This window comes from Pristiophorus japonicus, chromosome 1 (genome assembly GCF_044704955.1).
Source record: "Pristiophorus japonicus isolate sPriJap1 chromosome 1, sPriJap1.hap1, whole genome shotgun sequence".
NCBI classification, from domain to species: Eukaryota; Metazoa; Chordata; class Chondrichthyes; family Pristiophoridae; genus Pristiophorus; species Pristiophorus japonicus.
In genome coordinates, this window is record NC_091977.1 from 474560179 (window position 1) to 474581083 (window position 20905).

Genomic DNA, 20905 nt, shown 5'->3' on the forward strand with positions numbered 1-20905 from the left:
CTACTTACCTGTACCATCAAAATTCTGCAGAATTCTATTGGGAAAGGATGTTTAACTGATGGTCTCTGGTACAAGATGCAACCATAATTGGAGTTTGCTAATTTCTTCTCTCTGACCCATTCCTTTTAGTATGTTGATGACTCTCCTAGCTGGTGCTAGTTTACCATTTAATGACCTTCGGGTAAGCCTCTGCCCTATGCCTCTCCATATTTGAGTGTTACTATTTAAATGTACAGGGGGTACAAGTTCTCATGCCATAATGTCATGTCTCATATACATCTTAACTTTCAGTCTGTTAACATTTTCTCATGAGTTTTGAGCTGTACTCTGATGCAGTAATCCTTTTGAAAGTACTTTGTGAATTATACTTAGACCTGTGTTATTATCAATTAACTGTCAAAAGATGCTTTGCTTCATTTCCCCAACAAATCAAAACTAAAATCGTGTTCAGTATGAATTTTACAGTCCTCTGTTTATGGGACTGAGTACATTTAGATTAATTGCAGTGAATTACTCCACTATTCCTAAATCTGTTAATTTGAGGAGGAAAAATTCAATCAGGTAAAGTAATGTCTATGCACTACAGCAAGATTCTTTATCCATCACACATGTTCCTGTTATGAATTTAGATTGTGTTAGGGTCTAACTACATTTTCCCTATTTTTTTTTTTTTCCTAATTGCTACACTCGTGCTTCAGGGATTAAGAAAGCAGAACAATCTCAAGTTCTCCCCAGAACTTCGCCAGTGTGTAGATGCAGCAAAGTGGACTTTCTTCATTTCTGAATATAGGCCAACACTTTCTAACCTAGATCTTCATTAATTCTGAGACTGTTGGCAGGTTAAAGAAAATTACACACACACACAGACACCATCTGAGTAACTTTATTTCAGTAACATTAATCCTTCAGAGCTCAAACAAACCTTTTTTAAAAAAAAAACACAATTAAACATGTGCAGCGTTAATTCTGCTTGTTCCCTCATCCCTTCCCCTACTGAGACTTTGCCCTGCTTTTATTTTGTTAATTTAATTTGACCTTTTTCTGCATAATTGAAACTATCCTATCTTTTAAACTTTCTTCATCCCCAAAAATGTGAAATTTTTTCTCCTCTGGGTTCCCATTATAAGAATGTAAGAAATAGGAGCAGGCCCCTCTAGCCTGCTCCGCCATTTAATACGAGCATGGCTCATCCGATCATGGACTCAGGTCCACTTCCCTGCCCGCTCCCTTCAATGAGATCGGATCAACTGTGTTCATAAAAAAATAAAGCTCTCTTCATTGATTGGAAAATTATATTAGTGATTTTTCAGCCAATCAAAAGCACAGACTTAGAAGTTTAAGATGTTCTCGCATGGCAGAACAGCTTCTACCGATCAGTAAAATTCCCAAGATGATATATCAGCTGATCGTTGGCAAACCCTGCTCCCAGGGTCCACCACATCTGGAAGAATAAACCTGTTTTCAGCACTGGAAGGGTTAAGCATGCTTAGCTCTCGATGCTCTATATTTCAGGGAGATAAAAATTATGCACACATTACCACCAAACCTTATTAACTATTATATCCCAATAGAAGACAATCTCCTTGAATGAACTTGACTCAAATGCACACAAGAGCAGAATTAGGAAAAGTTAAGCCTAGTTGATAACAAATTAATATTAATTTCCAAGCTGTCTGAATTAATTGCATCATGGAGTTGAACTGATTTCTGACACAAGATCTTATTCTTGTCCCTCCATATGGCCTCGGCTGAGAACAAGAGCACATTGTGTGGCCAATTACATTAGAGAAGCAATGTCTTATTACTTCAGGCTGCAGCAAGCCCATGCACTAAAGTACTAATTACAGAGCCTTTTAAGCGAACATGATTCTAGTCAAGCCTTGAGGATATCCATGGCTTATAATTATTTTTGCGTAACATGAGATTTAAATGCTGTAAATTCATGCCTTCCTTTGCTGCAATCCACCTTCTGTGTGACTGACCTGATTCTAAGCCTCTGTTCAGGTTTCTGACGATGGGAACGAGAAACATGTCCAGTTTTCTTTCCCACTCTTATCTCAGGGACATAGTGGTGCCCACTGCCACCATCTTAGATTGACTGGCTTGAATCTGAGACCATTTGATCTGTATTATGCAGTTCTTCACCAATGTGCACATCTCTCTTGATTATCTAATTATTTAGAATAAGGTCACTGCAGCAAGTTCTGCATTAAATTGGGTCAACAAATGTTCTGACTTCAAAAGTATTTCAACACAATATTATCCAATGTTTATTTGATTTGTAAAATGACTAATCTGGGAAACCACCTAAATTTGGTTAGATGACACATTCTACCTGCATATGGTAGAGCAGTAATTTTACAAGGGATCTTTAGGAATGTATAATCTCCAGGGTCTCAGATCATTGGCTTGTGGTTACAAGTATACCTGATGTAATATTGTACATCCACTTACAGCCAATTACTATGCCCATGAGAGATGAGTTAATGCTTGGAGTGTTCCCTTTCTGCTTCCATTCATTGATGGCTTAACAATATTTATTGATTTCGGATTTGTTACTTGATATTGTTGGGATATTTTAATTGAACCCATAAGTGTATTCGGGGTTTAAATGCTCTGGAAACTATTACATGTGCAAAGTTACTTCTATTCTGTCAAATATGACAATTGTGGTAGTTGTTTTTCTCCTCCAACCAATTTTTATTTGAACAGACCTCTTAAGTATTCATTGTTCACTGTAGAGGGAGGCATTTTATTTTTTATTGGCCTGTGGTGTCTAGAGTGAATCTTAGCTGTGCTTGAGTTTTGCAGCAGTTTGATGTAGGAACACTAAGTTGTGGTGAGAAGGTAAATGGGATGATCTATCAAAAAGATGGGCTTGTTTTTCCCAAATGGCTTTTTCCTATTCGTAAAATTTATTAGGTTGATCTGAAAGCAATGTACTTTGTTATTTGTATAGTTTGCTTCTGCAGTTTCCTAGAATCACCATGTAGGGGAGCTACAAAGCAATGAATGTTTTATCCCTCACACAAAAAATGTACTTCCTCTGTTACAGTTTGACCCAGGAGGCTATTTCTGGGCAGTGATACACTTTGCGTGTGCTGGTGAGTTAAATGATTTTACCATTGTCCTTGCAGTACATTTTTATAGAGCCTGAGATCTATGTTAATATTCAGATACATTCTGTGTTTATTGAATTAAAAAAAATAGACTTGTGCTGCATTGTTTAATATCTCGGTTTGAGTTTGCTGTGTAAATTTATTTTTGCTGATTTCCTCCCCGAATGAAGTCATCACTGCTTGCTGCAGTGCGATTCCACAAGTGCTGTCAGCGCTCCAGTACCATGTCCAAATTGCTGTCAACTGTCAGTAGGAGGGAGGCATTGGAGTCAAACACAACTCTGTTCTCACTTGATAGCCACGCAGATGTACTCTCGAGCAGAAGTCGCTGAATAGCTTTGATAAGTGCTAACCTCTGGCTGATTTTCTCCTCTCCCTTGGCCCCCTCTGCCCCACATCCCCTTAGCCCAGGGGCACAAAGGCCTATTGTATCGCCCCAATTGCTTTCTTGGCTGCAATCTACTAATCTGGCAGAATAGTTATTCTTTGATTTTTTTTCCTTTCTTGAACTTATTGAATGCTTTGGAGTATTAATGCACCAAGGGCTAGACTTTCCCTAAAGCCCCTCACCGCCCGATTGCTGCCCAGAAACACCGCTAACGTTCTGCAACTAACGCTGGTGAAAATTTCCATAATAAAAGTAAAAAATATCGCCCAGTGAGAAAATGGATCTTACACCAATTTTCTCGGCGGTTAAAGGTGAAACTAGGTGAAACGGGCGGTTCTTACTGGAATGGACGGTAAGTACTTAAATTTTAGTCCGAGGCTGCAGTTGGGCCCAGGGAGGGGGGAAAACTCAAAATATTTTTTCACTTAAACAAAAAATAAAAAGTTATAAAACATTCTCAAGACATTTTTTAACGTAATCAACATTTTAGAATTTTAAAAATAATTTTAAAAAACCTTTAACTTACCTTTCTTTGCAGGGTACTCACCTCCCACCCTGTTTCAGGCAGCTTTTTGTGGGTGGTTTCCTCGGCGGTGTGTATGGGCCCCCGATGAGGCAAAACTTAGATCCTGGCGGCTTTCTCGGTGGTGCACGCAGATACACATGGGCGGTTTGCTCCCCGGCGGTCTTTTCAAAATGTGGCCGCAACTCTAAAGAGGAAACTTTCGCCGGGCGGTTTTTCAGCAAAAAACAACTGTACCGCCGAGAAAACCGCCGAAAATGAAGGCGAAAGTCCCAAAAGAAAATACATGCAGCAATCTGCACTGAGAATACACGCAGCAATCTGCACTGAAAAGCAATTTTCACTGGAGTACAGTGGAGCATTTTCATCTGACCCCTCGGAGAAGGAGCTATGGCCATTGCGTCCCTGGTCAAATCATTTAGCATACACCTTTCAAAGTAGAAGACAGCCTTACTCGCAGTGCCTTTGCACAAAAACAATTTTGTTTTAGTATTACAATATACCATAGTATTATTGAACTATATGATTTAAACCGTAATTATAAGTGTTTCACATTTTTTTTAAATAATTGTGCGAATGGACAGCTGTACCGAAGTGCATAACTGATTAGGATCTTCCAGTTTATGATTATTTTAAAAGAGATAGCATAAAATCTTACTGTTGAAGCTCATGCCAGCAAAATGAATCTAGGTCAGTTTGCCCAATGATACCGCATGATTTACAATTCTTAAATACTGCATTATTTTTACACATTTACTACCGCTGCCACTATGTCTCCCCATGATCCATAGTCAGTACAAAAGTGTTGTTTTACTTGGATTATTATTTGTCTTAGATTGTGGGCAATGTTGATAGAGCTGCAAATATTGTTCACCCCAGTGGCCCTGAGAAGGAAGTGATGCTTTCTGTAGCAATTGTTATTTTTTACGACTGAGTGTAAATTGAGGGAGAAAGAGTTTCCACTGACAGAAGGGTTGGTAACCAGTGGACATGGATCTAAGATAATTGTCAAAAGAATCCAGAGGGGAATGGGGATCTGGATTGCACTGCCTGAAAGGGTAGTGGAAGCAGATTCAATAGTAACTTTCAAAAGGGAATTTGATAAAAATGTGAAAAAGAAACATTGACGAGGAAAGAGCATGGCGGTGGGACTAATTGGATATCTCTTTCAAAGATCTGGCATAGACACAGTGGGATGAATGACCTCCCTCTGGGACAAAGTTTTGGGCCGCGCCCAGAACGGCGCAGCCCCGACCTGGACGCCCGTTTTTAGCGCCACAAAGTGCGCCTAAACAAAATTTACAGATTCTCCGGTTCCCTGCTGGTCCTCTGGAGCCGGACACAGCGCAGCACAAGCTGTAGGGGGCGGAGCTAGGTCCCTGCGCTGAAACCAGTGCCGGGACCTCTGCACATGCGTGCTACGGTGGGCGCGCATGTGCAGTAGCTCCAGGCGCCCAAAACTGTGTGGGAGAAGCCCGAAGCACGCAGCCCCTAGCCCTGGCCGAATGGCCTCACTGGGGCTGCGTGCATAAGGCTGCCTTCCACGCCCAGCTCCTGCTTCCTCCCGACCCGACTTGACTCCTGCTTCCTCCGCCCCTGGACCGGACCCGACCACCCCGACCCCCCGGACTGGACCCGACCTGCGCTCCCCCCCCCCCCGACCTGACCTCCCTCCCACCGCCCCCCCCCCCCCGACCCAAACCGAACCGACTTCCCTCCCACCACCCCCCCCCGACCCCGACCCACGCGCTCCCGACCCCGGACCCTGGACCCGACCCGACCCAACGCCACCTACCTGTAAATCTGGTGCTGGGGACAGGCCCTGCCCGAAGTCTTGGGCCCGGCCGGGCCTGGCCCGGCCCATTCAGCCTTCCCCCCCCCCCCACCCCTTCTCCTTTCCCCACCCCCTTGTTCTCCTTTCCCCACCCCCTTGTTCTCTTTTCCCCACCTCCTTGTTCTCCTTTCCCCACCTCCTTGTTCTCCTTTCCCCACCCCCTTGTTCTCCTTTCCCCACCCCCTTGTTCTCCTTTCCCCACCCCCTTGTTCTCCTTTCCCCACCCCCTTGTTCTCCTTTCCCCACCCCCTTGTTCTCCTTTCCCCACCCCCTTGTTCTCCTTTCCCCACCCCCTTGTTCTCCTTTCCCCACCCCCTTGTTCTCCTTTCCCCACCCCCTTGTTCTCCTTTCCCCACCACACCACCCCTCCCCCTTCTCCCCCACACCACCCCTCCCCCTTCTCCCCCACACCACCCCTCCCCCTTCTCCCCCACACCACCACCCCTCCCCCTTCTCCCCCACACCACCACCCCTCCCCCTTCTCCCCCACACCACCACCCCTCCCCCTTCTCCCCCACACCACCACCCCTCCCCCTTCTCCCCCACACCACCACCCCTCCCCCTTCTCCCCCGCCCCTCCCCCTTCTCCCCCGCCCCTCCCCCTTCTCCACCGCCCCTCCCCCTTCTCCACCGCCCCTCCCCCTTCTCCACCGCCCCTCCCCCTTCTCCACCGCCCCTCCCCCTTCTCCACCACCCCTCCCCCTTCTCCACCACCCCTCCCCCTTCTCCACCACCCCTCCCCCTTCTCCACCACCCCTCCCCCTTCTCCACCACCCCTCCCCCTTCTCCACCACCCCTCCCCCTTCTCCACCACCCCTCCCCCTTCTCCACCACCCCTCCCCCTTCTCCACCACCCCTCCCCCTTCTCCACCACCCCTCCCCCTTCTCCACCACCCCTCCCCCTTCTCCACCACCCCTCCCCCCCTTCTCCACCACCCCTCCCCCCCTTCTCCACCACCCCTCCCCCCCTTCTCCACCACCCCTCCCCCCCTTCTCCACCACCCCTCCCCCCCTTCTCCACCACCCCTCCCCCCCCTTCTCCACCACCCCTCCCCCCCCCTTCTCCACCACCCCTCCCCCCCCCTTCTCCACCACCCCTCCCCCCCCCTTCTCCACCACCCCTCCCCCCCCCTTCTCCACCACCCCTCCCCCCCCCTTCTCCACCACCCCTCCCCCCCTTCTCCACCACCCCTCCCCCCCCTTCTCCACCACCCCTCCCCCCCCTTCTCCACCACCCCTCCCCCCCCTTCTCCACCACCCCTCCCCCCCCTTCTCCACCACCCCTCCCCCCCCTTCTCCACCACCCCTCCCCCCCCTTCTCCACCACCCCTCCCCCCCCTTCTCCACCACCCCTCCCCCCCCTTCTCCACCACCCCTCCCCCCCCTTCTCCACCACCCCTCCCCCCCCTTCTCCACCACCCCTCCCCCCCCTTCTCCACCACCCCTCCCCCCCCTTCTCCACCACCCCTCCCCCCCCCTTCTCCACCACCCCTCCCCCCCTTCTCCACCACCCCTCCCCCCCCTTCTCCGAAACACAGACACTGACAGACAGGGAGATAGAGACATTGACAGAGACACACGGTGTGTGTGGGGGGGGGCATCCCAGCACGCTGCACTCGGTAAGTAGAAAATGTTTTATTTATTGAGTTAAAAAAAAAACATTCTTATAAATTTTTTTTTATTGATTTATTGATGTTTTTTATCATTTATTATTGATGATGGCTCTTTATTTGTAAAACTGAAGTGTTTAATGTTTGTAAACTTCCCTTTAAACCCACCCCCCCCCCATTCCCTACGCCTGATTTTCTAAAGTGTAGACAAGGTTTTTTCGAATGTACAAAAATCTTCACTTACTCCATTCTAAGTTAGTTTGGAGTAAGTTTTCACTGCCGAAACTTTGAAAACAGGCGTAAGTGCCTGGACACGCTCCCTTTTGAAAAAAAATTCTGCCCAAAGTGAAACTGTTCTAACTGACTAGAACTGGAGCAAACTAAATGCCGAGAATTTGAATTTCTAAGATACTCCGTTCTACACCAGTTGCTTCAAAAAATCAGGAGCAACTGAGGCTGAAACTTGGGCCCTCTGTGCTGTATGAATCTGAGTGGCATGCTCGGCCACGTCAGAGAAAATTAAGAATATAGTGTGGGTTGAAGTGCAGTCATAGGTAGGGGAAATAATTCCCGTCCATGAAGGACATTGAGGAATCAGTTGGATTTTCTTGACGATCCAGCAACTGTCTTAATCACTCTTTTCTCTGCTGCTATCCCACAAATGACCAGGTTTATTGAGTTGAATTAGCTATCATGGAATCTAAACTCAAGACCTTTGAGTTGCTAATGCAGTACTATAACCACCACACTAGATTAGCTAAGTAGATGCATGGTTTACACAATTGCTGTAGCCTAGAGTTTGCTGTTGGCAAAGTTACTAGATGAACGCTCAATGTGCTTGTATGACTTTCCTTCACCGTACTATTTTAGCAGAGCCGTTAATCTTAAATTAAAGTGATTAACAATGTGTTAAAATATGAATATTATACAAACTCATTGAGCATTTAGGCATTAACATCAGAAACAGTAGATGCTAACCGTTCGTGCATGTATATGTGTATATTGCAAGTAAACACTGCTATCTTAAATTCTAATATGTAAAATTGCAGTAAATATGCGTGGGGAGAGCAGAATATAAAGATGCCACATTTGCTTACTTATTTTTTTTTTAAAGCCTATTCGTTGTCCTGGATTTTGAAGTCAGTGGTAAATGAGCGGCGTTCGCCGTTCATAAGAACATAAGAAATAGGAGCAGGAATGGGCCATTTGGCCCCTCGAGCCTGCTCCGCCATTCAATAAGATCATGGCTGATCTGATCATGGACTCAGCTCCACTTCCCTGCCCTCTCCCATAACTCTTTATTCCCTTATCATTACACTGACTTGCCCAGACTTTCTGTGAGCTTTTACACTGCGATTTACAGTTATCAGACAGTCAAAGCAGCGAGATGAAGTCTTCAGGGGATCTGGGACTTGAGAACAGGGCAAGCAATGGTGTGTCTCAACTTATCAGATTGAAGAATCCTTAATGTGACACAGTCCAAACCAGGAAATGTAAGATCGACTGTTTAATTCAATGCCAAATCATGTACAGAAAGCAACATAAAGAAGGAAATTCAGGTTAGGATTAAGAGCGATAAAAGAGATAAAGAAAATTTTTTAAAATCTCCAACAGTAATTAAAATCTGATGAATTATACTCCACACTTGTATAAGTAATTTTTCTGTACCAGAGAGTTGTTTGGAAATAATTAAGACTTATCACACCATTAAAATAAATCCCTTACACTGGAATGTACAAGCCCTAACTTTGTCTGGTGTGCTTAGTGGGCATCTAATGGGTAAGCACTGCCAATTCATGCAGTTCCATGTATTTGAATTCCAAGTCTCGGTGAGGTACTGGTGTAGTGAAGCTTCTGAAGAGCAGGACAACTCTGACAGAAACTTGCTGATTTCGGCGTTTAACTGCACATGTGCAGATGACGGAGGTTGCTGTCCAATTTACTCCATAATAGTGGTGAGCACTGATAGCCTCACTATTATTCTTACCATAATACATCTCTCCAGTCTTCATTACGTGCTCATTTTAATTTAGACACTTGAGACATCTTTTATGAGCACTGTAGAAATACAAGTTGATCTTGTGTTTAATGCAGAGTAAGCATGACTTCATTGTATGTAATTTCAAAAAAAGTTACAGAAATTCCAAGTCAAGATGAATCCTGCTACAGCACTCACAGACAGAGGTGCAGAGGCAATTCTGTAGAGTTGAGGAGTACTGCACGAGGACAGGAATTTACATTTGGCCAGTGGGTGGAAGTTGAGCAACATGGAATGTGGTTGTGCAGTTTACTGAATACCAGTCGTGGCAGTTGTGGCTCAGGTATTTTGAAACAGTTGGATGCCGTGGTCACAAATGAAAACATTTGCTTCTCTTTACATCAATCTGTAACAGCTTGTTCTTGGATGCTAAGCTATAATGCTCACTGATCAAAGCATTTTACAGCATCAATCTTCCTGTGTCCTTCCTTGAACCAATTCCAGTTGCCCATTTGATTAGCTACTGTGCCAAATTTCTTATTTCCACAAACCCTAAGTATTATGGAAATACATAATTTCTCTGTCGGAAGACTTCAGTAATGTCTAATAGTACAGTTATGTGCTAAAGGTGATCTGTGAGTCTGATTTAAAATTATCACTCATGCTCTTTCCTTTCTTTTATTTTGTGGATTTATGCTCAATCAAGGTAAGGTACGATGAGTTTACCATACATGTCAAGTGTTAACATTTCGGGGGCCTGGTCCAGCTGTCAGTGTTTACTGACACTAATTGGCATGGAACAGGCCACCACCCTCTCTGAACACCACTTCTATCTCAACAACCTCGATACTGCTGTGAAAAGTGAAAGGGAAGAATATTGGCAGCTTGAATAAGATGGGAATGGAGGACGAGTGCCAGCTTCCACTGGGCTGGAGCAGAACATTGCTAGGTTGAATTGAGGGAGGAAAGGGGAAATGACGGCTTGAATTGGGGTGGAGGTGTTGGGTGGAAGAGAGGGGTGTGATAATTTGAGAATGGAGGCGAAAAGTGGCAGGTTACACTGAGTGTGTGGAGGAGAGTGCCAGCTTGAGTGGAGGAGAAAGAGGGAGAAGAATGCCACTAGGTACTGGGAGCATTGAGGGAAGAGAGAGTGCCTCTTTGAAAAGGTGAGGAGTTGGATATAGTCTTTGAACTGGACCCAGAAGGGGGGCTAGAGGGCTTCTGAACTGCAGCGAGGGGGTTGTTGAATGTTGTAGAGTGCTGTTGAGGTAACTTTTGGATAATGATGGTCTGGTTGGTTTGTTGCAATCCAAATGTCATTTTTCCCTCTATCATGAAGCTATCAGTTGTGCAGTACTGAAAGTACTTAAAATGAACCAGATGCATAACCTTTCATTTAAAAATGTTTTAAATTCTCCAAGGAAGTATGCACACCTCCCAATTCACCACAAATGTTGAGGCCTTGTATTTCTTCCTTCAGCTTTATATGCACTTATTTGTTTTTCCCCTATTGAAGAATTGTTGGATTTACCTACGGTTTAGGTTACAAAGCGTATCTAACCCGTAGTTCTCGCATGTCTTAGGCTCATACATGGGGCTGTTCTTGAGCTTTCTGGGGGCTGTGTCAGGTTTTGTCAAGCTATTGATCAACAAGGTGAGATGAGAATGACTGCCCTTGACATCAAAGCAGCATTTGACCGAGTGTGGCATTAAGGAGCCCTATTAAACTGAAGTCAATGGTAATCGGGGAAAACTCTCCACTGGATGGAATCATACCTAGCACAAAGGAAGGTGGTTGTGTTTGATGGAGGCCAATCAACTCAGCCCCAGGACACCATTGCAGGAGTTACTCAGGGCAGTGTCCCAGGCCCAACCAGCTTCAGCTGCTTCATCAAGGACCTTCCCTCCATCATAAGGCCAGAAGTTGGGATGTTCGATGATGATTGCACAGTGTTCAGTTCCATTCCCAACTCGTCAGAAAATTAAGCCGTCCATGCCCACATGCTGCAAGACCTGGATGACATTCAGGCTTGGGCTGATGAGTGGCAAGTAACATTTGTGCCACAAAAGTGCCAGGCAATGACCATCTCCAACAAGTGAGAGCCTAACCACCTCCCCTTGATATTCAACGATATTACCAACGCTAAATCCCCCACATCAACATCCTGAGGGATCACCATTGACCAGAAAATTAACAGGACCAGCCACATAAATATTGTGGCAACAAGAGCAGGTCAGAGGCTGGGTATTCTGCAGCGAGTGTCTCCCCTCCTGACTCCCCAAAGCCTTTCCATCATCTTCAAGGCACAAGTCAGGAGTGTGATGGAATACTCTCCACTTGTCTGGCTGATTGCAGCTCCAACAACACTCAAGAACCCGACACCATCCAGGGCAAAGCAGCCCGCTTGATTGGCACGCCATCCACCACCTTCATCATTCACTCCCTCCAGCACCGCGCACTGTCTATAAGATGCTCTGCAGCAACTCACCACGGCTTCGGCAGCACCACCCACTGCCATGACCTCTGCCACCTAGAAGGACAAGGGCAGCAGGTACAAGGGAACACCATCACCTGCAAGTTCCCCTCCAAGCTACACACTATCCTGACTTGGAAATGTATCGCCGGTCCTTCGTTGTCGCTGGATCAAAGTCGTGGAACTCCCTCCCTCCACTGTGGGATTACCTTCACCACAAGGATTGCAGAGGTTCAAGAAGGTGGCTCACCACCATCTTAAGGGCAATTAGGGATGGTGAATAAATGCTGGTCTTGCCAGCGACGCCCACATCCCAGAACGAATAAAAATAAAAAATAAAACACAAAAATGTATCAGTTTTCTAGGTTGGCATATATGGGCAACTTGAAACCCTCCTAGGTTAGGTAGAGCCCAGATTATATGCAGAGTAAAGCTCTCCACTCTGCTCCCCTGCTATTGTGACACAAATGTAACCCTAATCTTGGGGCACCCCCAACATGACAATTTAACACCAGCCATCCGATGGTTTCTCTGAGTGAGACGAACAATTCTGTGCCTATTAGAAACTGCCAGCTCATTTCACATCAGACTTTTGCAATCACCAGAGGAGACTTCCATACCTACGATCTGGGCTGGCCTTGAGCCAGGTCCCAGAGGTGAAAAGCTCCGGAAGATGTTTTTTATTGATGATGGAATAGAAGGTTCATTGTTTCCTAATGTTTTTTACACTTCTGAATCCATCCTTTTCCCTCAATAACTTAGCAGCAGCTCGGAACATGTGTGGACAGGCTGTGAGCTCTTAACCCTACAACAACAACAATTTTCATTTCTATAGCACCATTAACGTAGGAAAATGTCCCAAGCCACTGCCGAAGCATAAATCAGACAAAAATCGAGAGCTGTTCTGTGGATTCGGCAGCAGGAGGCGTGCTCAGAAGTGAAGTGTGAGCCTTTTTTTTTCCAATGGAAAGCAAATAAAGAAGGAAATTCTCATTTGTTTTTGTCTGTATTATAAACACAGTGGAATTCTAACAGGAACTCTCCTCCCCCCACATCATATTTCATCAACACCTTCAAGGAACTCTTCAGATTCCAGACTCTTATTCAATGTACACAATTTTTCAACATCAGACCTCTGACACTAATTCCCTTTTATTGCTTCAGCATTAATATGAAAGCCAAGACCTGAGCTTCACATTTTCTACTGCTTGGTAGGAATCATTTCAGTTTTGCAAAAACAAAGTTTTGTGACTTTAGTCACCTGATAATATTGCCAACCTGTTTACTACTTGCTGAACTGCATTGCAATAACTCCCCTGATGCTTTAGAGTAAATGTACCACATAGTGTGATGCTGAGCTGAAGAAACCAGGAAGCTTCTAGGTTTAAACCCCAGTCAGTGATCTCAGCAGGGATGGCAGAAGGGCATCACAGTTGGTTTTGGCACCAAGAGAAGGGAAAGATTGTCAGGGTGACTGCTCCTTGTTGCACGATGATCTCGTGAAAGGCTTGCATTTGTACAGTGCCTTCTGTGACCTCAGGATGTTCCAGCCAATGAAGTAGTTTTGAAGTGTAGACACTGTTGTAATGTAGGAAAGTCGGCAGCCAATTTGCGCACAGCAAGGTCCCTGGAACAGCAGTGTGATAATGAAGGGATAATCTGTTTTAGTGATGTTAGTTGAGGGATAAGTGTTAGCCAGGACATTGGGGAGAACTCCCCTGCTCTGCTTCAAAGTAGTGCCATGTGATCTTTTGCATCCACCAGAAAAGTGTGTGTATGTGGCAATGTCCAAATTATTTATTAGCATTCACTGTCGGACAAGAAGAATTGTCACTTGGGTGCAGCTCTGTAAAGCTGCTATTTGTAAAGCTGCTATTTGTAGAGCTATGTACTCTCCTGAGTTAGCACCTTCCAGTGAGAAGGGAAGGGAAAAAAATTTCAGTGGCAATTTAAAGCTCATAAAATAATTGCTCTTTAATTACTAGCAAAATCTATTTTATTGTAATCTGAAAGCCTGACTAGGTTGATATTTTAATTTTCTGCAGCTACTTGCCTGTGGATGGACAATCTAGCTTGAACTTTTTCGATAAAGTGGATTACTGCTGGAAACTGGCCAACTGAGGTGTACCCATGTACTCAACAGAAGTTAAGCCCAAAGTGTTCCTTTCAATACGGAGTTGCTTCTGCAGGTCTCAGTTTTGGTTTAATATGTGAGCACCTTGATAAAAGATCAGTATCATCATAATTCCAACCAACAAAGTGTACTGGTCTGCACCCAACTGTTTGTCCCATTGAAACCTGATAAATGCGCAGCCGGTTTGCCAAGAAATCTTATTGTGTCTGGATCAGGATCGCCATGAACTTGAGAGGGAAATAAAACCATTTTCAAATCTTTGTACTGCAGCCATGTAATCACTCCTTCCGCAGTTCAGTTCAAACAAAATGGGGGAGGGGGCATGTGTGAGGGTGGCAGGAAGGACGAGAGCTATACTAGAATTCACACTTTTCATGCAAGTGGTGAGGCTGCTGGGATGTACTGTTGTTTCCAGATGGGTGGGTGGGTGGCCATTGGCTGTTTTAATTTTTAAAATTGATCATGAAGGAAGGATTTGTTATCGTTCAAGATCTTCTATTTAATGTGTGCATCATATACCATTTTTACAGCAAAGTTACTCCCCTAACAGTGTAAGTTTGACACAAAAATCTTAATGACCCAGAATTTGCAGTTGTAATGATGATGACAACTGTCAACGCTCACTGTCATTACTGTGTAAAACTGACAGCAACTTCTGGTGTCCTCACATGAGCAGTTAAAACGTTGCTAACGGTGATACCCTGCTCCTCCACAGGGTGTGCTGTTGCAGTCATCGCAGGAACAATCAACACCGAATCAGTGAATTGATGTGAACTGCAGCTTTTTACACACTATCCTAGCTGTAAATAAAAATATAGAAAATGTTAAGCCTTGTTGAATGAGGAGTTGAGTTTCTAAATGGTGTACTAAGTTATAATTGCTGCTGAACAACCTCTCTGGCCCTGAAAACTAATTTTAAAAGTGTGAAGTGTCATTCCTTCAGAAGAACATTTTTTTAACTTCCTGCTTTGCTGTCTGAGAATTCTTCAGTCTGATTGATCTATCAGCCTGCCTGCTGCCTACACTATTGCCAGATGCCACAGATGGCACCAAATTCAAAGTCGCCTTGGAATAGAGCAAATCGACGCTCTAGTACTTGCTAAATTTTTGCAGGCAGCTTTTTTTTCCAAGGTCAGCGGGAGTACCGTGCCTTTGCCACTGACCACAAAATCTGAGACAATGTGATGCTGAGCAGCTCGATTCAGCTTGAGCAGCGTTTTAGATATTGCAATTAGCCTCCATAGCTCTGGACTAGAAAGGGGAAAAAACAGCAAGTGTTCCCACTCTTGATCAATGTCCAGTGACACCTGTTGGATAGTGGATATTTGGTGACAAAAATCAGGCCTGGTTGTGATTGTCACTGCTGAAATAAACTGCTTTCTCAACTCGTAAATGAAGAATGGTCACTTGGATAAGGACTTGAAACTTGGAAGCTATGCAATGCTATGGAAACATGCCCAGAGGAGTAAGCACCTTCAGGTCAAGAAAGGGCTTCGTTTTGCTTGCCAGCAGAGTGACCAGCCAAGTGCACAGCATGTTGTTTGACATGGGATGTTGCCAGGACTGGAACATAAGAAATAGGAGCAGGAGTAGGTCATTAGGCCGCTTGAGCCTGCTCCGCCATTTAATAAGATCATGGCTGATTTGATCATGGACTCAGCTCCACTTCCCTACCCGCTCCCCATAACCCTTTATTCTCTTATCTCTCAAAAATCTGTCTATCTCCACCTTAAGTATAAGAAAAACAGAGTGGAGAATGCGGGCATCGGTCTCGCTACCTCTCGCGTGCTAAGCGAGCGCTTTACCATTTGAGCTAATTTTAGCTATGAGGAAAGATTGGATAAACTGGGGTTGTTCAGAAGAGGCGAAGGGGGAGACTTAATTGAGGTGTATAAAACTGAGGGACCTGGATAGAGTGGATAGGAAGGACCTATTTCCCTTCGAGAGGTCAATAACCAGAGATGCATAGATTTAAAGTAATTAGCAGAAGGATTAGAGGGGTGTTGAGGAGAACATTTTTCACCCAGAGGGTGGTGATCTGGAAGGGTGGCAGAGGCAGAAGCACTCATCACATTTAAAAGTACTTGGATGTGCACTTGAAGTACCGTAACCTGCAAGGCTACGGACCAAGACCTGGAAAGTGGGATTAGGCTGGGTTGCTCTTTTTCAGCCAGCACAGACACGACAGGCCAAATGGCCGTCTCCTGTGCTGTAAATTTCTATGATTTACTCTCTGTTAATAGTTTAAAACAACTGACCGTCAATATCCTCAATCTCTCTCCTGTATTATGTCCTCCAATCTACAGCTTTTCATCTTATATTCCCACTGCTTATTTTCCTTCAGTTTCATCTCATTGAGTTTATCCATATTCAAAAATATCTGCCACGTGTCAGCCCAGTCCTCCCATCTGTGCAGATCCCCAATATTTGGTCAATTTCTTCCCTGTTCTTTGCAAAACCTCTCTCGCTTCCCTGCTTCTGCCCTGGTTAGCAAATTTAGGCTGCTTTATTTCTGTCCTGATTTTGAAATAATTTATCTACATTGTACATTGACAGAGAAAAACTGCAAATGCTGGAAATGAATCTGTAAAGAGTAAAGACACGTTAATGTTTTGGTTGTATACCCTTCAACAGACGAGATTTGCTTTACAGATCCTGACTGGGCAGCTGTGTATTTCCAGCATGTTCTATTCTCATTGTAAATAAGAATGACCCTAGCACCAGCCCCTAAAGTAATCACTTAACTCCTGAAGCAATCGATTTGTGTTCGGCAATGTTATAAAACTCCGGTGAAACTGGGTCCCACTCCCGCAGGCAGTATAACTTGCCTAGTGTGTGTGTCTCACACCAGAATTTATATTCTGCTCTCTACATTTCTGTCCTCCTCACCTGAAACATAGCGGTTCTTGTTAAGGTATGGTTCTATAGCCATCAGCAGCCCTCCAGTGTCCCATTCAAATAACCATTCTTCACATGAGAGCCTAGATGGTGAGCATCGACAGGCTAGTCATATTTAGGATCACAGGTATACCCGATCCTAACTTCATCTGATTTCCAGAGCCATGCATCTAGCAGGAGGTGCTGAATATTGATCAGGTGTGGGACCATAGCAAATTTACCCCCTACCAAATCCTGGAGGAACACACATAGTTGTAGCCCCCTTCTACTGCTTGCAGACCAGGGATCAAGCCTCGAATCTACCTAGTCGAGGTCAATGCCACATCAGCAATGCATTTACACAGTGACTATCTCTGAGCTAAGATCTTGGTTTGTAACACTAGCTTAAGTGTGGTATTTGGATCATGTTTATAATGGGTATCAAAGAGATCTTGTGTAAAAAGACAGACTTGCATTTATACAGCACCTAATCCCATCTCTCAGAAATTTCTCAAAAGTGCTTTGCATACAACGAATTGCTTTTTGGGTGCAGTATCTATCACGGGTGATCAGGCAAAATGTTGGCCAGGATCTCAGGGAAAATTCTTTGCTTTTCTTCAAATTGTGCTGTAGAATCTTTATCATTTACCTAACGTGCAGTATCTGATGCAGCCCTCCCTCAATACTGCTGAGTATTTCAGAAGATTATCTGCTTGTAAATCATTTGGGCATGGTACATTAGAACTCTGTATGGATCAGGTATACATTTAACTGAAAGTTCATCTGTGAACACCATATGCATGTTGTTTGAAATAATAGTTAAGGGATTCTTGTTATTTAATGTCAACAATTTGTTAAAATTGCCACCATGGATGTACTAATTCTTCACTTGCATTTACTACACTGAGTGCACTTTCGTCAAGCTACTTTTCGTAATGTACTAAATACACAGCAGGTAAAGCTTTATTTACCAACAAAACTTCAATGAAATAATGTGATATTTCGAAGAGTGCCGTTTACTGTCAGTGTTCTCTTTGTGTTGCAGGTGGATACAAAGTATTTCAGAAGTTACCAAAATCTTGTTCATTAAGGTAGTTATACAGACTATGGCCCACACACAGGTCAGCTAAAATTTCAGCTGTTATCCCCTGATACAGTAGCATTCAGGACCCTGGTAAAAAAGAGAAATCATACTGGATAGAACAATTGCACCTCTTCAGATCCTATTTACTTAATAATGATATACTTGCATTTCCACGGCTCCTTACGATCTTCAATCATTTCAAACAATGAATTATTTTTAAGTGCAATTTTTGTTCAGGCAAAAACAATTTTGTCGGAGATAAGAATGCTTCAATCATAAGTGTCAAGATATTTGTGAAATGGTAACAAATACAGTTCATGGTAGACCTCTGTTGCAGTTGTTTAATCTCAGTATTGAGTTTTCATTCAGTAAGATACTGTCTTCTTCATTAAATCGTAGTATTTAGAGGATTAGAGACTATTCAATCTACTATGCCCATGCCAATGCTAGATCACAAAATATAACAGGAAGAACAATCAGCCCAGCTTAATTCACCAGGTGAAGTCTGACCCCCAATCCACTCCATCACTAAGACCTCTACCTCTATAACATCACCCATCTCCGCCCTTGCCTCAGCTCACCTGCTGCAGAATTCCCTCCCTAAGCCTCTCTACCTCTTTCTTCTCCTACAAGATGCCCCTTAAAACCTACCTCTTTTATAAAGCTTTTGGTCACTTGTCCTAATATCTCTTATGTGGCTCGGGGTCAAATTTTGTTTGATATCGCTCCTGTGAAGCGCCTTAGGACCTTTTACTACATTAAAGGTGTTATATAAATGCAAGTTGTTCTTGCTGTTGTTTGGAATAATCCTATGCCTCCACCCCCCCCCCCCCAACCAAATTACCTCAAATGATGACATGCTTTTTGGCCCCACTACTGTCCAGAGTCCATTTCAAGTGTTGATCTCTCTGCAGCAACCTCCTGTTAGTAGCCCCGAAGTACTCGGAACTAATATTTAAGTTTTAAAGAACATTGCTTCATATTTTTCCTGCTTTTTATTTTTTCCTTTACCTCACAGTAGCAGAGTTAGCCTGAAGCTATAGAAGTTGTAGATTTTTTTTTTGTCCTCCTGATTGCTTAATCAGGTAAATTGGTCATACAGAGCGGGAAGGTCCCAGGATCTGTGCTTAGTTGGTTGTCTCAGCTGGGAAGTGTGTATGGGAGCAACAGATTACATCATTGATTCACCCCCATGCCAAGTTAGGGAGGGAATAAGTCAGCTCAGGTTTTCATTATCGATCACTGTCCATTGATTCCTGCTGAAAAGTGTACCTTTTATGAGGATAATGGCACACACACACAGCTTGTATGAGTTGTCAAGAGGGCTGCAATATCTATGGGACCTCACCCCAATATCAATTACACCTTTGTAGAAATGGTTTAAATTAATTTGTTATAATGACAGGCTTGTAATGGATATGCATTTGAATATAGTGTTGCTAGAGTTTTATTGGGCTTGGATGTGATAGCTTTAGGAAAATTCAACCCTACTGTGTTCAGAAACTCTCCAGTGTATAGATGTCTGGTGCTCCCAATGGTTGAACAGCCATGTAGCGTGCACTGTCGAGGCTCACGCATGATGGTCACTTGACTACAGCACCAGAACGGAACTGGCGTTCTTGAAATGTACTCCAGCGAGGAATCAACACCAGGGGGAGAGGGAGGGAGAAAATTGTAGTGAGAAAAATGTGTTACTTAAAAAGCCAGCTCACGCTGCAGTCAATAAAGTCAATTCCAAAAAATAATTAGTTGAGGACATTTGCTCTCCAGCGAAGGGTATGCAACCTCATTTTCTTGTAACTCCTCACATGAGTCATATATTGGGCTTCTGTGGTTAAAGGGGCAGGGTGAGCAGCACCAGCCAGGATTCCATCAGTGTCAATCCTAATTGGCTGTGAGAAGTTGATAGTGTGGTTAAAAATAGCCACTCCATGTAGCTGGGGCTCGGATCTGTGCTCTCCAATTCATGGCACTTCTTCAAAGGTTTTAATAATGGAAAAACTGAATGTATGACCAGGTTTAGTGCCACCAAATCCAAATATTTTATGATTTTCTAGTAAAGTTATGCATTATATTGGCCCAGAATTTCTGACGTCCCAGGTCCGTACGAAGTTTCTACAGACCCGGGAAGGCATCGGAAAAGCCGGTTTTCAGCGCGCAATGCTTGACAGATGATCCGCAGATCAGGAGCGAGGACGTTTGTACGTGGAAGTTTGGGCTATTTACCCATATCTTGCATGGCAAATGTCCTCAAAACTCTTGCACCTGAAAAAGCAGGCGCATAGCCTACTTTTACAGGCGTAAGAATTTAAAAACATAGAAAAAACATGATTAAAATAAAAATAAAAAATAAACATTTATGTTAAAACCCTGCCCACTCAGTTAATGTTGTTTTAAACCCTAACCCTAACTTTTATTTAAAATCGGGAATTTTTTTTCTTTAAAAAAACACGTGTAACATTTTTAATTTCTATTAGTTTATTGTGTGAGGTGTTTTTTAAATGTTTATGTAGTGCTTGTACGTTTTGGGGTTTTTCTCATTCATAGTAATAGGAGATTCATAACTTACGAATCTCCTATTACTATGAATGAGAAAATACTTGCCTGTGATTGGGTGTCCAGGCCCACGTGACTCCTGCGGACGTCCCGGTGTGCACATGCTGTGGATCGGGGATTCCAGCGGGCGCAGCAGCTTCAGGTAAGTACGCATTTTATTTCTATTTTTTCTTGATTTGCCCACGGGAAGCCCCCCTCGGAATTTCTGCCCCATTTAAGTTTTCCTTCCTCATTCATCGTAACTGCACAATACTTTTACATTGGCTTATTTGTTGAAGGGTGTTTGTCCATTACTGTGACATCACATGAATAACCCCATCCGTCTTCT

The 20905-nt window shown here is 44.0% G+C and overlaps 1 protein-coding gene across 5 annotated transcripts in view; it reads left to right on the plus strand.

Annotated features, from left to right (window-relative positions):
• LOC139276483 (UDP-N-acetylglucosamine transporter TMEM241 homolog) overlaps window positions 1-20905 on the plus strand; it is a 243578-nt gene that overhangs the window by 55447 nt on the left and 167226 nt on the right. For all 5 annotated transcript variants that reach the window (XM_070894555.1, XM_070894586.1, XM_070894564.1 and 2 more), the window contains 3 exons: window positions 130-181; window positions 3056-3104; window positions 17983-18028. In XM_070894555.1, coding sequence (XP_070750656.1) covers window positions 130-181; window positions 3056-3104; window positions 17983-18028 — 147 coding nt within the window. The remainder of the gene's footprint in view (window positions 1-129; window positions 182-3055; window positions 3105-17982; window positions 18029-20905) is intronic.